This window comes from Oncorhynchus tshawytscha, linkage group LG01 (assembly GCF_018296145.1).
Source record: "Oncorhynchus tshawytscha isolate Ot180627B linkage group LG01, Otsh_v2.0, whole genome shotgun sequence".
In the NCBI taxonomy this organism is placed as follows: Eukaryota; Metazoa; Chordata; class Actinopteri; order Salmoniformes; family Salmonidae; genus Oncorhynchus; species Oncorhynchus tshawytscha.
Genome location: NC_056429.1, coordinates 78477147 through 78498824, shown reverse-complemented (window position 1 = coordinate 78498824; position 21678 = coordinate 78477147). Strand labels below are relative to the sequence as shown.

General features: G+C 42.5%; 1 protein-coding gene across 1 annotated transcript in view; it reads right to left on the bottom strand.

Annotated features, from left to right (window-relative positions):
• stxbp4 (syntaxin binding protein 4) overlaps nt 1-21678 on the bottom strand; it is a 57597-nt gene that overhangs the window by 24660 nt on the left and 11259 nt on the right. Inside the window, exons 5-12 of the mRNA XM_024431310.2 lie at nt 20031-20122; nt 19277-19457; nt 18596-18722; nt 18303-18409; nt 17694-17997; nt 17495-17567; nt 14487-14587; nt 13390-13486 (exon numbers count right to left, since the gene is read on the bottom strand). Of these exons, the coding sequence (XP_024287078.2) occupies nt 13390-13486; nt 14487-14587; nt 17495-17567; nt 17694-17997; nt 18303-18409; nt 18596-18722; nt 19277-19457; nt 20031-20122 (1082 nt within the window). The remainder of the gene's footprint in view (nt 1-13389; nt 13487-14486; nt 14588-17494; nt 17568-17693; nt 17998-18302; nt 18410-18595; nt 18723-19276; nt 19458-20030; nt 20123-21678) is intronic.

Here is a 21678-nt window from a genome sequence, read left to right as displayed (position 1 = left end):
TGCCCACCCAAATCACACCCTAACCAAACCAAAATAGAGACAAAAAAAGCTCTCTAAGGTCAGGGCGTGACAATACCGCTCAGGAAGGAGACACGTTCTGTTTCCCAGAGACGAACGTATTTTGATGCGAAAAGTGAAAATCAATCCCAGAACAACAGCAAAGGACCTTGTGAAGATGCTGGTGGAAGCAGGTACAAAAGTATCTATATCCACAGTTAAATGAGTCCTATATCGACATAAACTGAAAGGCCGCTTAGCAAGGAAGAAGCCACTGCTCCAAAACCGCCATAAAAAAGCCAGACTACGGTTTGCAACTGCACATGGGGACAAAGATGGTAGGCTTGCAAGCCGAAGAACACCATCCCAACCGTGAAGCACAGGGGTGGCAGCATCATGTTGTGGGGGTGCTTTGCTGAAGGAGGGACTGGTGCACTTCACAAAATAGATGGCATCATGAGGTAGGAAAATTATGTGGATATATTGAAGCAACATCTCAAGACATCAGTCAGGAAGTTAAAGCTTGGTTGCAAATGGGTTTTCCAAATGGACAATGACCCCAAGCATACTTTCAAAGTTGTGGCAAAATGGCTTTAGGACAACAAAGTCAAGGTATTGTAGTGGCCATCACAAAGCCCTGACCTCAATCCTCTAGAAAAGTTGTGGGCAGAACTGAAAAAGCGTGTAAGAGCAAGGAGGCCTACAAACCTGACTCAGTTACACCAGCTCTGTCAGGAGGAATGGGCCAAAATTCACCCAACTTATTGTGGGAAGCTTGTGGAAGGCTACCCAAAACATTTGACCCATGTTAATCAATTTAAAAGGCAATGCTATCAAATACTAATTGAGTGTATGTAAACTTCTGACCCACTGGGAATGTGATGAAAGAAATAAAAGCTGAAATAAATCATTCTCTCTAATATTATTCTGACATTATACATTCTTAAAATAAAGTGGTGATCCTAACTGACCTAAAACAGGGAATTTTTACTTGGATTAAATGTCAGGAATTGTGAAAAAAATGTGTTTAAATGTACTTTGCTAAGGTGTATGTAAACTTCTGACTTCAACTGTATGTATTGTAGAGGAAGTTCTCTGGATGAAAGAACATTTATTATAATGTCCTCTTTCAATAAAATCAGCAGACTTGTGTGGTCAAGATAACCCACATGAAAAAATACTAGAAGTATACTATGGTATAAATACAATAGTATTCACTGTAGTGCTTTTGCATACTTGACTGTTGTATTCACTGTAATGTTTTTCCGGATACTGTGGTATTTACTGTAGTATACTGTAGTATTTACAGTTAACTATTGTATACATACTGTAGTATATTCTATAGTAATTCATGTAGTGTTTTTGTAGATTGTAGTATAGTGCAGTATTTAACTGTAGTGTTTTTGCAGACTGTACTACACTATAGTATTTACTGTGGTGTTTTTTCAGGGATTACTGTAGTATTCACTATCGTGTTTTTGTTGTATTATCTTTGACACAAACGCGGAGGCTTTCTCCATCTGGAAACCTACTGGTGAAATACTAAAAGATCAAATGTTCCATAACTTGTAGGTAGGACTGGGGTCTGGACAGATAATTCAGCACTTCTGCTCTTTTGTATAACCTGTAGGGATTATATAATACAGTTTACTGTAGAATTCTATAGTAAGTGCTGTAGTATTCTATAGTAAACTGTAGTATTTTTTCATGTGGTTGCTGACACATGCCAGATCTTACAATGCCTGGATAAGTATTTTACCTATCAACTAACCACATTATATGTGATAGCAATCTGGTGCCCGACGGCACAGTCAATGAAATTACATGCAATCATGGGTTGATGCATGCAACGTCTGAGCAGGAGAACGCGACCAGAGATAGTGAACGGGTTAGCTAAGGTAAAGTGGTAAGGTACAGTAAATGTCAGCGTTAGAAAGCTAAGGTAAAGGTTAAGGAGCTAGTGTAATGTTGGATGTGTTCAAGTTAGAGTCAGCATAAAGATCAGGGTTAAAATGAGGGTATAACTGTAAAAAATGACTCTGGATCAATTAACATTTTCTGCATCAACTAGTTTTGAATTAGGTTCTCAATTAAAACATTTTTTTTGTTGAAACTAGGGTTGAAAAATTACAGGAACTTTCAATAAATTCCCTAGTTTTCCTGAAATCCCAGTTGGAGGAATCCCAGAATAAGTGGGAAAAAGCAGGAAATCCAGAAATCTCCAACCAGGATTGCTGGGAAACCAGGGAATTTATTGAAAGTTCCCAGAATTTTGCAACCCTAGTTGAAACCAAATACAATGCTCAAAAAAATAAAGGGAACACTAAAATAACACATCCTAGATCTGAATTAATGAAATATTCTTATTAAATACTTTTTTCTTTACATAGTTGAATGTGCTGACAACAAAATCACACAAAAATGATCAATGGAAATCAAATTTATCAACCCATGGAGGTCTGGATTTGGAGTCACACTCAAAATGAAAGTGGAAAACCACACTACAGGCGATTCCAACTTTGATGTAATGTCCTTAAAACAAGTCCAAATGAGGCTCAGTAGTGTGTGTGGCCTCCATGTGCCTGTATGACCTCCCTACAATGCCTGGGCATGCTCCTGATGAGGTGGCGGATGGTCTCCTGAGGGATCTCCTCCCAGACCTGGACTAAAGCATCCGCCAATTCCTGGACAGTCTGTGGTGCAACGTGGCGTTGGTGGATGGAGCGAGACATGATGTCCCAGATGTGCTCAATTGGATTCAGGTCTGGGGAACGGGCGGGCCAGTCCATAGCATCAATGCCTTCCTCTTGCAGGAACTGCTGACACACTCCAGCCACATGAGGTCTAGCATTGTCTTGTATTAGGAGGAACCCAGGGCCAACTGCACCAGCATATGGTCTCACAAGGGGTCTGAGGATCTCATCTCGGTACCTAATGGCAGTCAGGCTACCTCTGGTGAGCACATGGAGGGCTGTGCGGCCCCCCAAATAAATGCCACCCCACACCATGACTGACCCAACGCCAAACCGGTCATGCTGGAGGATGTTGCAGGCAGCAGAACGTTCTCCACGGCATCTCCAGACTCTGTCACGTCTGTCACATGTGCTCAGTGTGAACCTGCTTTCATCTGTGAAGAGCAAAGGGCGCCAGTGGTGAATTTGCCAATCTTGGTGTTCTCTGGCAAATGCCAAACGTTCCTGCACAGTGTTGGGCTATAAGCCTAACCCCCACCTGTGGACGTCGGGCCCTCATTACCACCCTCATGGAGTCTGTTTCTGACCGTTTGAGCAGACACATGCACATTTGTGGCCTGCTGGAGGTCATTTTGCAGGGCTCTGGCAGTGCTCCTCCTGCTCCTCCTTGCACGAAGGCGGAGGTAGCGGTCCTGCTGCTGGGTTGTTGCCCTCCTACGGCCTCCTCCACGTCTCCTGATGTACTGGCCTGTCTCCTGGTAGCGCCTCCATGCTCTGGACACTACGCTGACAGACACAGCAAACCTTCTTGCCACAGCTCGCATCCTGGATGAGCTGCACTACCTGAGCCACTTGTGTGGGTTGTAGACTCCGTCTCATGCTACCACTAGAGTGAAAGCACCACCAGCATTCAAAAGTGACCAAAGCATCAGCCAGGAAGCATAGGAACTGAGAAGTGGTCTGTGGTCACCACCTGCAGAACCACTCCTTTATTGGGGGTGTCTTGCTAATTGCCTATAATTTCCACCTGTTGTCTATTCCATTTGGACAACAGCATGTGAAATTTATTGTCAATCAGTGTTGCTTCCTAAGTGGACAGTTTGATTTCACAGAAGTGTGATTGACTTGGTGGCGGAACACATTGTGTTGTTTAAGTGTTCCCTTTATTTTTTTGAGCAGTGTATATGATTAAATTCCAACTTTTATGTTTGATTACTAACAAACCTAGTTGCAACCTATTTCTTTCAACACGCAACTTACCTTTCCGCTTTGGTTAAACTTAATAAATAACATAAATACAAAATAATATATACAGTACCAGTCAAATGTTTGGACACACCTACTCATTCAATGGTTTTCCTTTATTGTTACTATTTCCTACATTGTATAATAATAGCGAAGACCTCAAAACTATGAAATAACACATATGGAATCATGTAGTAACCAAAAAAGTGTTCAACAAATAAAAATATATTTGAGATTTGAGAATCTTCAAAGTAGCCAGTCTTTCCCTTGATGACAGCTTCGCACACTCTTGGCATTCTCTCAACCAGCTTCATGAGGTAGTCACCTGGAATGTATTTCAATTAACAGGTGTACCAGGTTAATTTGTGGAATTTCTTTCCTTCTTAATGCATTTGAGCCAATCAGTTGTGTTGTGACAAGTTAGGGGTGGTATACAGAAGATAGCCCTATTTTGTAAAAGACCAAGTCCATATTATGGCAAGAACAGCTCAAATAAGCAGAGATATGACAGTCCATCATTACTTTAAGACATGAAGGTCAGTCAATGTTGAACATTTCAAGAACTTTGAAAGTTTCTTCAAGTGCAGTCGCAAAAACCATCAAGTATCATGAAACTGAGAACCGCCACAGGAAAGGGAGACCCAGTGTTACCTCTGCTGCAGAGGATACGTTCATTAGAGTTACCAGCCTCAGAAAGGAGACTGCGTGAATCAAACCTTCATGGTCGAATTGCTGCAAAGAAACCACTACTAAAGGACACCAATAATAAGAAGAGACTTGCTTGGGCCAAGAAACATGAGCAATGGACATTAGGCCGGTGGAAATCTGTCCTTTGGCCTGGAGTTCAAATTTGAGATTTTTGGTTCCAACCGCCATGTCTTTGTGAGATGCAGTGTAGGTGAACCGAAGATCTCTGCATGTGTAGTTCCGACCGTGAAGCATGGAGGAGGACGTGTGATGGTGTGGGGGGTGCTTTGCTGGTGACACTGTCTGTGATTTATTTAGAATTCAAGGCACACTTAACCAGCATGGCTACCACAGCATTCTGCAGTGATACGCAATCCCATCTGGTTTGGGCTTAGTGGTGCTATCATTTGTTTTCAACAGGACAATGACCCAACCCACCTCCAGGCTGAATAAGGGCTATTTGACCAAGAAGGAGAGTGATGGAGTGCTGCATCAGATGACCTGGCCTCAAACAATCACCCGACCTCAACCCAATTGCGATGGTTTGGGATGAGTTGGACCACAGAGTGAAGGAAAAGCAGCCAACGAGTGCTCAGCATATGTGGGAACTCCTTCAAGACTCTTGGAAAAGCATTCATGAAGCTGGTTGAGAGAATGCCAAGAGGGTGCAAAGCTGTCATCAAGGCAAAAGAATCTAAACTGTTGCTACTTTGAAGAATCTAAAATATATTTTCATTTGTTTAACACTTTTTTGGTTACTACATGATTCCGTATGTGTTGTTTCATAGTTTGTCTTCCCTGTTATTCTACAATGTAGAAAATAGCCAAAATAAAGAAAAACCCTTGAATGAGTAGGTGTCCAAACTTTGACTGGTACTGTATATATACACAACCTCTTTTTTCTTCATGTTGTACTAAGTTGATTTTTACTTATCGAAATTGCTTCAATTGTGGTGCAAGCAATTCAATCTAAAAACCTGTTAATCAAGATATGACATTGGTTCTTTAACATGAAATAATGACTCCAAACACTTTCTTTACATAAGACTTTCACAGTAAAAGGGACATACCACAGCTGCTCTTTCACGGTGTATGTCAATTAATATGTTATTAACATAGGCCTTTAATATGTGTCATAAAGATAGTGTTTTCTAATGTATTTGAGAGACAATAAGTGCTCATTGCGCAAATGTATTTATGTTTTCAATAAACATTGGAGACGAAATGTTTACATGTTGTCAACAATCTAAGACAACCCTGTCTATTTGGCCCCATAGCGCACGCGTTGGATTCTATCTTGTCTACAGCAGCGTCCAAGGTCAAGAATCAAGGTTACAATTCTCGATGGATGACGCGTGCGTTCATCTTGTGAATGGAAAAAAAATAGATTTTGGTTGGTTTCTGGTGTAGCAGATAGAACGTGTAGCTGACTTATAAGTCACCTTTGCTAAGTCTTTCCATGACTCCATGATGAGCAAATAAATGTGCTGGAGCTTGGCATCAACATGGTCCGTGTCTTGATGTCATAGTTGGTGTGTTTATAAGTAGGCTACAACTTCTACTGTTGTTCTCTCTGTATGGAGGCTTAGTTGATTGTTTATGCTTGAAGTCTAAATTGGAGAAAAGCAGAATAAGGATGGGATGGTGTGGTGTGGGTGACTGACTGGTGTCTGTTGGGGATGGGTATAGTGTGTGAAGATTAGTATGCATGACTCTATTGGCACAAGGGGGATAGGTATATATAGTACCTTGTTTCAGTGTGTATTGATGGGGACAAAGTAGTAAAATGTTGGCTAATCACTGACTACTGCTGATGATTACCTTGACACCAGTTTCAACCGTAGATTATTTAGACCCATTGGATGAGACTTTCAGCAGGGAACAAGTTCAAGATCAACATCATCTGACTCAGAAGAGGAAGAGACTGCACGGGGCTGGCAAGAGACAAAGTGTCTGAGTCCAAGGTCATGGAACTCATGAAGTTCTGCCAGACCAGCTGCCATTGCCCAACACAAGATGAGGTTCACCAGCCGAAGAACATTTTGCCAACACCTCATACATATTCAGTTAGACTGATGTTGTAATGTAATATAGAACAGTGTTGCCCAACACTGGTCCTCCAGCACCCCCAACAGTACACGCTTGTATTTTAACCCTGGACAAGCACACCTGATTCAACTTGTCAACTAATCATCAAGCCCTCAATGAGTTGAATGAGGTGTGTTTGCCATGGGCTACAACAAAACTGTAATGTTGGGGGTACCCGAGGACCAGGGTTGGGAAACACTGATATAAAAAGCCTAGTATACTCACAACTGCATTGTGGTATAGATATTGCTAACTGTACTTGTGTATATAATGGTGTTTTATATAATATGTGTTACAAGTGTAATGACAAGTGACTAAATGGTTCCAGCTGCATGAGAAACCAATAAAGTGTTGACTTCAACTTTTGGATCAATTTGTGATAGTCATTAAATGTATTTGGAAGTAACTAGCTACAATATTAATGCTAAAACAAATGATGCAGGAAGTTGGTGTATCATTTAAACATGTTTAAAAAAACTACAGGATGATCATCTTCAGGATGATCAATGGAAACATGAGGCACCAGAGCTCAAATAAGTAGACAACTCAAAATGTATTGGTCACATACACATATTTAGAAGATGTTATTGCAGGTGTAGCGAAATGCTTGTGTTTCTAGCTCCAACAGTGCAGTAATATCTAACAATACACACAAATCTAAAAGTAAAAGGATGGAATTAAGAAATACAGTGCATTTGGAACGTATTCAGAATCCTTGACTTTTTCCACATTTTGTTACGCTACAGCCTTGTTCTAAAATGGATTAAATCGTTTTTTCCCCCCCTTCTCATCAATTTACACACAATACCCCATAATGATAAAGCAAACACAGATTCTGAATTTTACACATTTATTAATTAAATAAAAGTGAAATATCACATTTACATAAGTATACAGACCCTTTACTCAGTACTTCGTTGAAGCACCTTTGGCAGCGATTACAGCCTTGAATCTTCTTGGGTATGATGCTACAAGCTTGGTACACCTGTATTTGCGGAGTTTCTCCCATTCTTCTCTGCAGATCCTCTCAAGCTCTGTCAGGCTGTATGGGGAGCCTCGTTGCACAGCTATTTTCAGGTCTCTCCAGAGATGTTCGATCGGTTTCAAGCCTGAGTGCTCTGGAGCAGGTTTTCATCAAGGATCTCTCTGTACTTTGCTCTGTTCATCTTTCCCTCGACCCTGACTAGTCTCCCAGCCCTGGGACGTCCCCACAGCATGATGCTGCTGCCACCACCATGCTTCACCTTAGGGATGGTGCCAGGTCTCCACCAGACATGACGCTTGGCATTCAGGCCAAGAGTTCAATCTTGGTTTCATCAGAGCAGAGAATCTTGTTTCTCATGGCCTGAGAGTCCTATAGGTGCCTTTTTGGCAAACTCCAAGCGGGCTATCATGTGCCTTTTACTGAGGAGTGGCTTCCGTCTGGCCACTTTACCAGAAAGGCCTGAATGGTGGAGTGCTGCAGAGATGGTTGTCCTTCTGAAAGGTTCTCCCATCTCCAAAGAGGAACTCTGAAACTCTGTCAGAGTGACCATTGGGTTCTTGGTCACTTCCCTGAGGTGGTGCACTGTCAACTTTGGGACCTTATAAAGACAGGTGTGTGCCTTTCCAAATCATCTTCAATCAATTGAATTGACCACAGGTGGACTCTAATCAAGTTGTAGAAACATCTTCAGGATGATCAATGGAAACATGAGGCACCAGAACTCAATTTCGAGTCTCATAGCAAAGGGTCTGAATACTTATGTAAATAAGGAATTTCTGTTTTCGCTTTGTCATTATGGGGTATTGTGTGTAGATTGATGAGGAAAACAATTATTGAATCAATTTTAGAATAAGGCTGTAAAGTAACAAAATGTGGAAAAAGTCAAGGGGTCTAAATACTTTCCAAATGCACTGTATATAAATATTAGGATAAGCAATGTCAGAGTGGCATTGACTAAAATACAGTAGAATACAGTATATACATGTGAATTGAGCAAAGCAGTGTGTAAACATTATTGACTAGTGGTTCATTATTAAAGTGACCAGTGATTCCATGTCTATGTACATAGGGCAGCAGCCTCTAAGGTGCCATCACTAGCCAACTAGTACTGCGAAGTTGCTTAGGAGCTAGAAGCAGAGTTGTCATGTATGTCGGCGCTATCTTGCTCTTTCATGGCTTGTATTCAAGACAAAGTTAATTTGCTCTAGTGACCGAAATGAGTTTACACAGCAGTATGCAGGAACAGTTAAACAATGTATGACATACAGTGAGGCCAAAAAAGTATTTAGTCAGCCACCAATTGTGCAAGTTCTCCCACTTAAAAATATGAGAGAGGCCTGTAATTTTCATCATAGGTACACTTCAACTATGAGACAAAATGAGAGAAATAAATCCAGAAAATCACATTGTAGGATTTTTAATGAATTTATTTGCAAATTATGGTGTAAAATAAGTATTTGGTCAATAACAAAAGTTTATCTCAATACTTTGTTATATACCCTTTGTTGGCAATGACAGAGGTCAAACGTTTTCTGTAAGTCTTCACAAGTTTTTCACACACTGTTGCTGGTATTTTGGCCCATTCCTCCATGCAGATCTCCACTAAAGCAGTGATGTTTTGGGGCTGTTGCTGGGCAACACGGACTTTCAACTCCCTCCAAAGATTTTCTATGGGGTTGAGATCTGGAGACTGGCTAGGCCACTCCATGACCTTGAAATGCTTCTTACGAAGCCACTTCTTCGTTGCCCGGGCGGTGTGTTTGGGATCATTGTCATGCTGAAAGACCAAGCCACATTTCATCTTCAATGCCCTTGCTGATGGCTGGAGGTTTTAACTCAAAATCTCACGATACATGGCCCCATTCATTCTTTCCTTTACACTGATCAGTCGTCCTGGTCCCTTTGCAGAAAAACAGCCCCAAAGCATGATGTTTCCACCCCCATACTTCACAGTAGGTATGGTGTTCTTTGGATGCAAGTCAGCATTCTTTGTCCTCCAAACATGACGAGTTGAGTTTTTACCAAAAAGTTATATTTTGGTTTCATCTGACCATATGACATTCTCCCAATCTTCTTCTGGATCATCCAAATGCTCTCTAGCAAACTTCAGACGGGCCTGGACATGTACTGGCTTAAGCAGGGGGACACGTCTGGCACTGCAGGATTTGAGTCCCTGGCGGCGTAGTGTGTTACTGATGGTAGGCTTTGTTACTTTGGTCCCAGCTCTCTGCAGGTCATTCACTAGGTCCCCCTGTGTGGTTCTGGGATTTTTGCTCACCGTTCTTGTGATCATTTTGACCCCACGGGGTGAGATCTCGCGTGGAGCCCCAGATCGAGGGAGATTATCAGTGGTCTTGTATGTCTTCCATTTCCTAATAATTGCTCCCACAGTTGATTTCTTCAAGCCAAGCTGCTTACCTATTGCAGATTCAGTCTTCCCAGCCTGGTGCAGGTCTACAATTTTGTTTCTGGTGTCATTTGACAGCTCTTTGGTCTTGGCCATAGTGGAGTTGGGAGTGTGACTGTTTGAGGTTGTGGACAGGTGTCTTTTATACTGATAACAAGTTCAAACAGATGCCATTAATACAGGTAACGAGTGGAGGACAGGAGCCTCTTAAAGAAGAAGTTACAGGTCTGTGAGAGACAGAAATCTTGCTTGTTTGTAGGTGACCAAATACTAATTTTCCACCATAATTTGCAAATAAATTCATAAAAAATCCTACAATGTGATTTTCTGGATTTTTTTTTCTTCTCATTTTGTCTGTCATAATTGAAGTGTACCTATGATGACAATTACAGGCCTCTCTCATCTTTTTAAGTGGGAGAACTTGCACAATTGGTGGCTGACTAAATACTTTTTTTTGCCCCACTGTATATACAGTAGGAGGAAAATATACTACTATCGCCTATATTAAACACTACAGTTCTACTAAGGGAATACTTGCATATGGTGTGTTTGGGTGGTGCAGTGTGGAGTTCAGAGCCACTTTGATACAATGGGAGATTGTTGTTATGGGACCTTCCACATCTTCCCTTAAGTCATCAACTTCATTGTATCCAACAGACTGTCCATCATGTGAGGGATAAATTGCTTGAATGGCACCAACAACACACACAGGCAAGGGGATTCAATACCCTCTGCCTAGCTTCTCTACCGCGTAAAACGAACTCCAAAAATAATCTGTAAACCACCAATCTATTGTCTGTAAGAGAATGACAAAAACACTATTAGACTTTCATGGGCAATCGTTGTGTAATGACTTATTTCTTACTGTAGCAGCATGGTGTAAAATATGAGACATCTCACAGACAAATGTGAGCTAGCTATTTAGCTACAGCACACATGTATAGTTACTCCAAGACTAATCTGAGTCATAAAGCCAAAGTCAGTCCTTTACTCTTCGTCATCACCATCAAGACATTTATCCAGTTTTGCTCCTAATGAGATGCACTGAGGCTAGCTAGGCTAGCTAGCTATAATGTTAGGCTACAGTACATTTTGGGTATAGCAAACAAAGCTAACTAGCTCAACTTGGCTAGCTTGGCTTGTAAATGGTACTAGCAAGCCCCGTTATGGCCTAATCGATCACAAAATTATACTGTACTGAACAACACTGCCTTGTGTAAAAAGATTTTATATTGCCATCTAGCTACCGACAGCAAAACAACTTACTCGTTTGTCATTTGCCCTCCTGGTCCAGCTGGTCTATGCTGCCGTCTCCAGTTGATCTGGGAAGTTCTGAAGGATGTCTCCAGCACCCCTCTATCCATGTGTGCATAGAAACATTGATGGTCTGTCACACACACACGATCCATGGGGTTTGCAGTGACCCTCTCCAGTAAGAACTGTCCGCGATCAAATTCGTTGCAGCACAGACTTATTTTTTCTGTCAGCATGGCTGGACAGCACCGGCAATTCAGCATTCACAATTCTAGTTCTCTCTCAACTCTGCTTCAGTATATTACAGCTCAAATGAATAGCACTATATGTCCCTATGTAAAATAAAATCAGACTGTTTTGTAGTCAAGCTCTTCTTGGAAAGAGGAATCATCAGAAGCAGCCATTGTAATTATTTAGCAATCTTGGATAGACGGTGCATGTTAACATGGCTCCTGTGAACCCGTAGAAACTAGTACTGCCCCTGTTTTGAAAAGCCTGCCTTTGAGGGTGGGAACACAATTGGACAAGGAACTAGGGCTACCGTCAGGTTGCAGTCTTTACAAAGCCAGGTAAAACGTGTCAACCTAGATATCCTGCAATGTCGTGGCATATAAGAACATCGTTGAGACAAGTCCAATGGCTCTATTGAAGGCGGCCAACCATATCTACTCACTGCAAGCGTTTTTATCCCAATCGGTGAACACAAAGGCCACAATAATTTCGACAAAACTCGACCTCATTCCCTTTTAGATCAGACAGCAGGCTCAATCAACCGATGACGCAATTGGTTGACCTCTCCCAGCGTAAAAATAAACAAATACGACTATGGTACATAATTATGTCTGAAACGCCTCTCATCAATCATAATTATGTAGGGAGACTGGAACAACACCCCAAATAATGTCTAACGGTGAAGTTTCACTTTATCTGGTTACAATATTGTAACCAAATGGTGACCATCTCACCAATGGAAACCTTCCCAGGCTCTTTAGTATCACAATACTTACACAGATGTACTGTAATTTAAGATTCCGTGCAGTCAGTGAACATTATAACAATAAAAAAAACATCTCAACAGAAGACATTACCTGGAATGATATTCACTCTCAAGGGTGGCCAAACAATTAAGTGAAAGCCACCCCCCTTCAATAGGCCACGCCTCCATCTCTTCTGGTAGGCTGCCGCCGCTACATTGCACCCACCACTATTCAATGTGAATGCACATGAGGTGTTGAAAGTGTTATAGGCTTGGGTGTGGTTTGCCTTGATTGGAATCCTCCTCGTTGGTCAGGATGTGTTGCCACCTGTCGCCTGGTTAGTTAGTCGTTAGTTTCCCCAGTGCTGGTCCAGTGCTCCAGTTAGAGAGAGATGTTGGAAGAGCGATACCACTAGCTCTTCCTTTTTAAGTTCAAGTCTTGTCTCACCTGCTTGGTTTGCTCCACGGTTATTTGCACTCCCCTACCTACGCTGGTGTGGGTTTTCTTTTCCTTTAGTTTCTGATATCAGGCAAATCTACTGGGTGTGTGTTAAGACCACATTAACACAAGTTTGCTTGGTCAGAATCCAGTCTGTAGGCACCCCCATGGATGCCTTTCAGAACCAATTTTAAACCCCCACCTGTTTCGTTCTGGTTTTCAACGTCATTTGGTAGTTCCCTATTTCTGTTGAGCGACGATTTTTGGTTTCTTATTGGGGAACTTAACAAAAGCAATTTAGAAGCTTTCATTCAATTTTTAAAAAATCACATGTATCTATACAGTATAGTTTAGATATAGTTGGAGATGATATGTGTTACCTGTGTATGGTTAAGGGTCAGGTAAGGTAAGGGGTTATCTTGCCTGTGTAGAATAATAGTTAGGGTCAGGTACGGTTATGGTGAAGTGTAGTCTTACCTGTGTAGGCCACGGTCAGAGCAGGGTTAGAGCTATGGTGAGGTAAGGTTATGGTGAAGTGTAGTCTTACCTGCGTAGGCCACGGCCCCAGCAGGCATAGGGTTAGAGTTAGGGTAAGGTTATGGTGAAGTGTAGTCTTACCTGCGTAGGCCACGGTCCCAGCAGGGTCTGTTCGCAGTCTGGCCCTCAACGTCTGTCTCTGTGCCTCCGTAGGATTCAGTCCTAATGCATCCAGAGCCTGCCAACACACACACACAGAGTTTACACACACCGTATCAAAGACCCTCACACATTTATACACACATGACTACACACACAGAGTAGTAAACACACGCACACCTAGTGTGCTGAATGTGAATAGTGCCTATCGATTTTCCAATGATGTTGTGGGAGAGGGATTGGAGCAGCTTGGACAACATGCACCCCAACGTGTGCGCACACACACACAGTAACATGCACATTGGCTTGACTGTACACTCTTAGAACAAAGGGTTCCAGGTAGAACCCTCTGTGAAAAGGGTTTTTACGTGGTAGCCAAAAGGGTTTTACCTAGAACCAAAAATGGTTCTTCTATGGGCACAGCCAAAGAATCCTTTTAGGTTCTAGATAGCACATTTTTTTCTAAGAGTGTAGGTATCCATTTGATTAGGCCAGAGCAAATGACTGGCCAGCAGCAGTAATAGCTTATTGAGCAATGCCTCTGCAGGGAGGGGTCAAAGTCAACACAATCATTACACTGCAATGACCCTAGCATCAAACCACATCCATACTGTACACATACATCTACAGACACACCAAGACAATCACAAACATTCCTACACACATACTCACAAATCCTCAGGTACAGGCACATACAGTCATACCAGTGGAGGCTCCTGAGGGGAGGACGGCTCATAATAATGGCAGGAACAGAGCGAATGGAATGGTATCAAACACATAGAAACTATGTGCTTGATACCATTACACACATTACATTCCAGCCATTACCACAAGCCCGTTAAGGTGCCACCAGCCTCCTGTGAGTTATACAGTTATTATTTGTTAAACAAAAGCTCTTTCTCTGAACTATTGTATTAGTATAACATCTTTGTTTATGTGAATACAATATAGCTCATTGTTTGTCATTTTTATTTATAGTCTTTTTTGCTCTTTATCAAGGGTGCCAATCATTATGGACCTGACAGTACAGTTCACCAATACACGCTAACACACACACACACACACACACACACCCCTACCTGCTCCAGCCTCTCCAGTTTGAGGCGACTGATGGAGCTGAGGGAGCACTTCCTGTGTGGTGTGTGCTGGATGCTGTTTGGCTGACAGGCAGGGTAGGATTCTGAGTATCAGGACACAGGTGAGGTGTTAATGTATCTCTTCTTTGACGTTTATGACTTATGTTTATTGCATTTACATGACAGAGAGAGAGAACAGGTCTGCGTTCAGTACATAAAAGTGTAATAGAACGTTCAATTGAACGGAAACGTTACTGAACTGAACGACCAGTTGAAAAACGGGGAGGGGTTGGGTTATGGGTTCAAAATGCAGACCTGCTCTCCACACCCCAGCACACCCACCAAAAGGAGAAAACGTATCTCAAAGTCTTTTCAGTGCAAGAAAGTTTGTGGAAAATGTGTTGTTCAGTTAAAAACGCTCAGCGATGTAGCAAACGTTTAAGTGAACTGAACGCACCCCAGGTGTAAACAGACAGTATCACAGAGTCTGGAGCGAGGCATAATTAGAGAGAAAGGCACAGAGGAGAAAAGACAGAAAGAACAAGGGAGGAAATTACTATTCTGATGGATGGCTCTGCTTCACAGCTTTTCAAACCCCCACATTATATTTGTTAAAAATCTACCAAGCTCACGACATAGCAAGATGATAGACATATGCAGTCCTTTGTACAGTCCTCTGACAGACATATACAGATATAGTCTTCTGTAGCTCTGTTGATAGAGCATGGCGTTTTTCCAATGCCAGGATAATGGGTTTGATTCCCGGGACCACCTGAACATAAAATGTATGCAAACATGACTGTAAGTCACTTTGGATAAAAGCATCTGCTAAATGGCATATGTTATTTTTATTATAACAAATTGAAAGTGGTGAATCGAGGTAGTTCAGGTAATTAGTATAGGTAAAGAAGGTAGACAATGTATGTAAAACAGTTTTAAGTTACGTTGACAAATACAGTAAACGTTTAAAATGTGTGCACAGGAGTCATATCTGATTAAATGGCTGCACCAACTGAACATTAACTTCTGGGCAACACTTGAAGGAAGCCTATCTGTCACGGAATTCTTCCTGGGAAGGAGAGGTGGACCAAAACGAAGCATGGTTATTTTTATACATCTTTAATAAAGATGATAACTTGAACAATGTATAATACAAAATAAGAAACGTGCAAAACCGAAAACAGCCCTATCTGGTGCAACAAACACAAAGACAGGAACAATCACCCACAAAACCCAACACAAAACAGGCTACCTAAATATGGCTCCCAATCAGAGACAATGACTAACACCTGCCTCTGATTGAGAACCATATCAGGCCCAAACACAGAAACAGACAAACAAGACATCCAACATAGAATGCCCACTCAGATCACACCCTGACCAAACAAAACATAGAACATACAAAGCAAACTATGGTCAGGGTGTGACACTATCTGCCAATCATTCATATCTCTGTATCAACTGATCATTAACATGTTGAGCAACACAGAACATCCAGACAACATCACTCATCATACCAAAGCCGCTCGAAGAACATTATTCTGAGAAGGGATTCCATCCGGAAGATGACAGTGTCTTGTTTTTGACACCTCCAGGTCCAAGTGTGGGACGAAATGTCCCCTAGACTGTGTAGACTAGACATCCAAGGCCAGATTAGCCTTTTTCCACCTAATAGACATGTCTTGTTTTGACAGATTCAGATGAAGCGTCTCCCACCTCACTCGATCTCCTCCTTCCTGGCTGCACGCCACACCACTCTACATCTGTCCTACCAGTCTACACAGCCAAATCTCCAGTGTTAAAAAACAAACAGAGTTAAATTAACACTGAAAATGTAGGCCCCGGAAGTGTTACATTACCACACTGCTAAGTGTAAAGCCTTATTCAAATAGTAACACTCTCAGTGTGAATTAGATTTTTTTTTACACTGGATAATTTGCTGTGTATCTTCTCTATGTACCAACGCAACAGTCTCTGATATATCTGATTTTAGGTTCCCAAATGGCTCCCTATTCCCTATATACTGCATTACTTTTGACCAGGGCTCATATGGCCAACTCTAGAAGACAACATAGGGCATTATAGAGCAGAGTAGAATATACTTCATTTTCTCACAAGGGGGATCTTTGGTACCCCACATAACCTTACAGAATTGCTTTGAACTGCTTAGAGTGGTATAGAACAGAGTAGAGCAGAGTACATTTCTTTAGAACTGTACAACCCAGCTCAGTGAAGTAAAACTGCCTAGAATAAAACAGAACAGATACACAACAACGCACAGAACAGTTGTGAACCCTTGAAATTACACAGAGACACACGTGGAGCGATGTGTGCTTGACAAGATATCATGTTAGAACTGGTTTCAAATGTAGGTTTCAAGTATAGGTCACATCATTACTTGGGCTGGTTGTTTGCCTGACTCACTGACTGAGTTTATGACATGGCTCTGTCCTGTGGAGAGAGATAAGGGCTAAAAGGCACACCCTCATTTGACTATTATCTATTCTTTACCACCTGCTGTGACCAGTTTCCCAGTATAGTTCCCACCTGGAGGTGTGAGTCCCAAAGGGCACCCTATACCCTATATAGTACAGTACTTTTTACCAGAGCCCTAGAGTCCCAAAGGGCACCCTATACCCTATATAGTACAGTACTTTTTACCAGAGCCCTATGGACCCTGGTCAAAATTAGTGGACTACATAGGGAATAGAGTGCCATTTGTGATGCATTCAAAGTGTATGGGAGGGTGGGACTGGGACACCATGTTCCCAAATGTACATCAACAACTAAGAAATGTCAGAATAGTTATATTAGCCCAGAGGCAAATGTGAAGGTGAGACAGAGAGGGAGAGAAGAAGAAATAAGGAGAGAGAGAGGCTGAGAGAAAGGCTAAGAGAGAGAGAGGCTGAGAGAGAGAGAGAGGCTGAGAGAGAGAGAAATAATTGGAGGAACAAAAGAGAGAAAAACAGAGACAGAGACACAGAGATGATAGAGAAGTAGACAGATCTCACCAGGCTTGGCATCTGTGGTGCTGGGACTCTGACGGGGGGAGGAGACACACGTCTGTTCTGATCTCATTCGAACCTGCAGGACACATCCACACAAACCACACCAACCATTAATACTATGTAGGAGGAAAAACCATATTCACAGAAGACTGGTGTGAGTGGGTGTGTGTGTTGAACTTGTGTTCGAGCCTCAGACTCTAACTTGGCTAAGGTTGACAGATGGCAGAGTCTCGCTGGCGGGGTTGGGGGTGGAGGTGATCTTGGGCACCACCAGGGGAACCCCAGGGAGGGCTGCAGGGAGTGTGGTTCTCCTGTGCTGGAGCAGTGATGCAGGGGGAGGCAGGGCCCCCAGCACAGCCATGGTCTCTCTCCTGATGGGGGGCACTGCGGGGGCTCCGCTGACTGGGCCCTGGGGGGTGATAGGGCTCTGGGGGCCACTGCTGGAGGAAGCAGAGCTGGAGGAAGACCTGTGTCTCATAAACGCTATCTCCACCGTAGGGTCTGGTCTGAAGAAGGACAGAGAAATGAGAATGGATTGGAATAATTTTAAAGTAGTAAATATGGATACATCCCAAATGGCACTATTTTTTACCAGGGCCCATAGGAATCAAGTCAAAAGTGGTGCACTATTTAAAGAATAGGGTGCCATGAACGCATCCTAGGTTACAGTTCACACAATTACTACAGTAGATATGTTTACTCTTCTTCTACTGTATCTTTATACAGGAACCCCTTGAAAACAAGGTGGTAGACCTTAGGAGGTTTATCATGCAAATACATATTCAGGTAAAGTCATACAGGTGCGCCCCACCTGAGTTTGGTGCGTGTCAGGATACTTCTAGCCTCCTCATAGGTAACTCCAACTAACGACTCCTTATTAATCGACACCAGCTGATCTCCTGGCTGTAGTCTACCGTCCTGGAATGCAGATAGAGAATATCATTAGCCTATAGTTTGACTATAATAAACATGGTCATTGTCAGTTGAACCAACGCATATTTTTCCTGTCTCACACTTTATGTCTTCCCACAAAACCCCATGTAAAAACCCATGAATAACACCTGATTCCCCCTGTATCAAAAGGTAAACATAGTGACAAGTCACCCTCTGGCAGTCTCCTCCAGGTATTATTTCCTGAATCAACACCATTGGTCCCTCGGCTTGGTTAGCTCCGCCTTTTATGATGAGGCCCAGGCCTGTTCCCTTTGAGATGCATATCAACTGAATGATGCTGTCGAGAGACAGAGAGAGAGAGAGGTATATAATAGGGCAGGGAAAGAGAGAAAGATAGAAAGGGGCAGTCAGGGAGAGAGGATGAGGAAGTGAGAGTGTGCAGTATATCTCAGACTAGCACACAGACTGTGAGCATGATTAAATAAACACACAAAAACACATCGGTTTCATTCAGGCAGTCCCTGAACAAATCTCTCTTCTTTGTATCTTTCTCTATCTCTCTCCTTCTGTACATGTGAGGGTTTCTCTGCTTTCTCTTCTGTCAGAGAGCAGCGTGACTGCATCAGCATCATGCACACATTCAATATATTGTTTTGTGTTACACAACTAGATCTTATATAAAAGGATATCAAGGATAAACTGTTACAACCTTTCAATCTATCTTAGTGACACAAGGACATCAGGGATATATAACCTGGCCATATATCTATCTGGTTCTCTGGAAAAAACCTTCTGTCTGGATTTTAAATTATGAGGACAAACAGACAGTGACAACAAGTGCAATATTCTCGGTGCTTCAACTGTCTCGTTCTATTTCTGCCTGACACTTACTTGTTGAAGACGTGCTGTGTAGGGGTTGTGTTAGGGTTCGATGTGTAGGGGGGCCCAGTGGTATAGAGGGGTCCAGGGGTGTAAGGGGGTCCTGTGACCCCCTCTTTAGGGCTGAGGAGCTGGCTGGTGGGACTGGTAGATCTGGAGGAGGAAGAGGAGGAGGCCGTGTCTGTCTTGCCTCCTGGGGGGGAAGTGAGAGAGAGAGAGAGAAGAGGTTTGTTACTTCCGATCGATGACATACATTGGTACAGGAGCCAATAATGAATCACACATTGTGAGGTGTAAAAACAGCTCTTTTGATTAGCATAGAGAAACACCTACACACGTTAGCCACATTGTTGCCCAATGTTCTCATGCATATCTCAAGGTAGGATTCAGTGCTCTATTATTTTAAATAATGCCGTGTTGAATTTGAGTGTCGGTGAAAGGATGTTTGGAGAGGGAGGCGGATTGCGAGAGGAGCTGGGCCAGCACTCAGTTGGAGAAGGTGAAAACAATTGTGAATACAGATGAGAGTAAGGATTGTGAAAGGGAAAATTTATGAGAATTAGGAGTGTGAAAGTAGGAAGATAATGGTTAAGAGACTATAGTGTTACATGGAGATGAGGAGGTGAACGGGACAACCAGGTCTTAGGTACAGTGGATGAGTCCAAAATGGCATCCTATTCCCTATATAGTCCACTACCTTTAACCAGGGCCCTTTTCCCAAATGGGAGCCATTTGGGACACAAAGGTCCTAGGTACAGAAACTCACCTGTAGAAAGCTGTGTAGGGGAGACTCTCCCTGAGCTTCCTTTAAAACTGCTTTGAGAACCATACTTATTCATCAACTCTATGAACTCCCGCCTGGAAGACACACACAAACACAGACCCACGCTGTCAATTTACCCATAGAAACAGTGCAGTAGATCTCTGTCTCCCTCCCATGGTCAGAGAGACATTGATTCCCAGTGACATCTGACGGGCGTGGGCTCATTAAAAGTGACTTCTTTGTCAGTGGTTGAGATTAGGATTATTTGAGCTATATCAGATCAGGCTGCTAATCCAGTTTAATCTTGCGGTAAAGAGTCTACTGTCTTAAGAGTTCAGGTAAAGAGTCTAGGTGCTTGGAGACCAGCCATAACCTAATAAGTATGTCTAGGAGAGAGGGATTGACCTCTTGCCACCAACTGTCTGATCTGGGATTCAGTTTTGTGTCATAGACACTAAAAAAATGAGGGTTCCTTGAGAGTTCTTTGTGGAACCATACTGACCCAAAGAACCCATTGAGCCCTTCAGTGATTGTTTACACAGGTTCTTTCATCTTTTCGTGATAATTCAAATATAGGGGTGGCAGTTTATTTGAATATTTTGGGGTGTGGTTTACTCACAACTCTTTTTGTGCAACGGTGAATGAGACTGTCATTCTAGTTTATCTAATCTGTTGTTCACCTTGTTTTTTTCTGGATGAGAAGGGTCCACTTCAGGAGCCCGGATAGTCTTCTGTCCCTAATATGTCATCTTGTATATGTCTAGATGTCTGGCGGTTGGGCCATTGGGTGTGACTGTAATGTGGCTGACAAACAATGACAAGCACAGAGCCTAGCAGAGTGCCAGGTCCCTTTATGTCAGGCCCGGTGTACAATACAGGGTGAGACGTGACAGGAGAGAGACAGAGGACGGAGACCTTTCCTCAGCAGTTAGAACTAGAGTCACAGAGGATGCTATGGAAGTTTTTAACTTTAACCAGCTGAATGACTCATCACAGCATTCTGAGGTAATATTACTGACCTGGCTTTGAGACTGTGTTGTAGTCCAGTCTCGAGACCACATAGTGAGTGTCTCGGTGTCGGATACATTTGTACTCGGTCTTGACTCGGTCTCGGACAATAAGGACTCATAATTTCTTCCCGAGACGAGCGGAGTAAAAAACTCATAATTATCAGCTTCCGTTCAGTCAGCGCATAAAACTGCGTATTTCTTGAAGCATTCGCTAAACAGCCTTTATATCTATTATAGACGTTTGCGCAGTGGCGAACCTATAGGCCTTCGGGTTGTGACAGATTCGTGATTATAAAAAAAAAGCAACTGTAATATCAGCGCACTCACGTAGGAGAATGCACTTTTTGTAAAACACAAAATGGTGTAACGTTAGTGGATGGTATAAGCAGCTATAAAACATATACCCACTTTTTTTCAGTGGGCTTTGCGTATATACTTCTTAATCCTTACGGATGCATATCAAAGTAGTGTGGTGGAGGTATACGATTTATCAATGATGTAGTACAAAAGAGAAATCATGCACAAAGTAGCCTGCACAATTGCAAAAGACGTGAAATATATTCACATGCGCGCCGCACACAAAGCCTAGGTTCAACGGAATATCATCATCAGGCAGCAAGTGTGCAGCTCACAGAAGAATG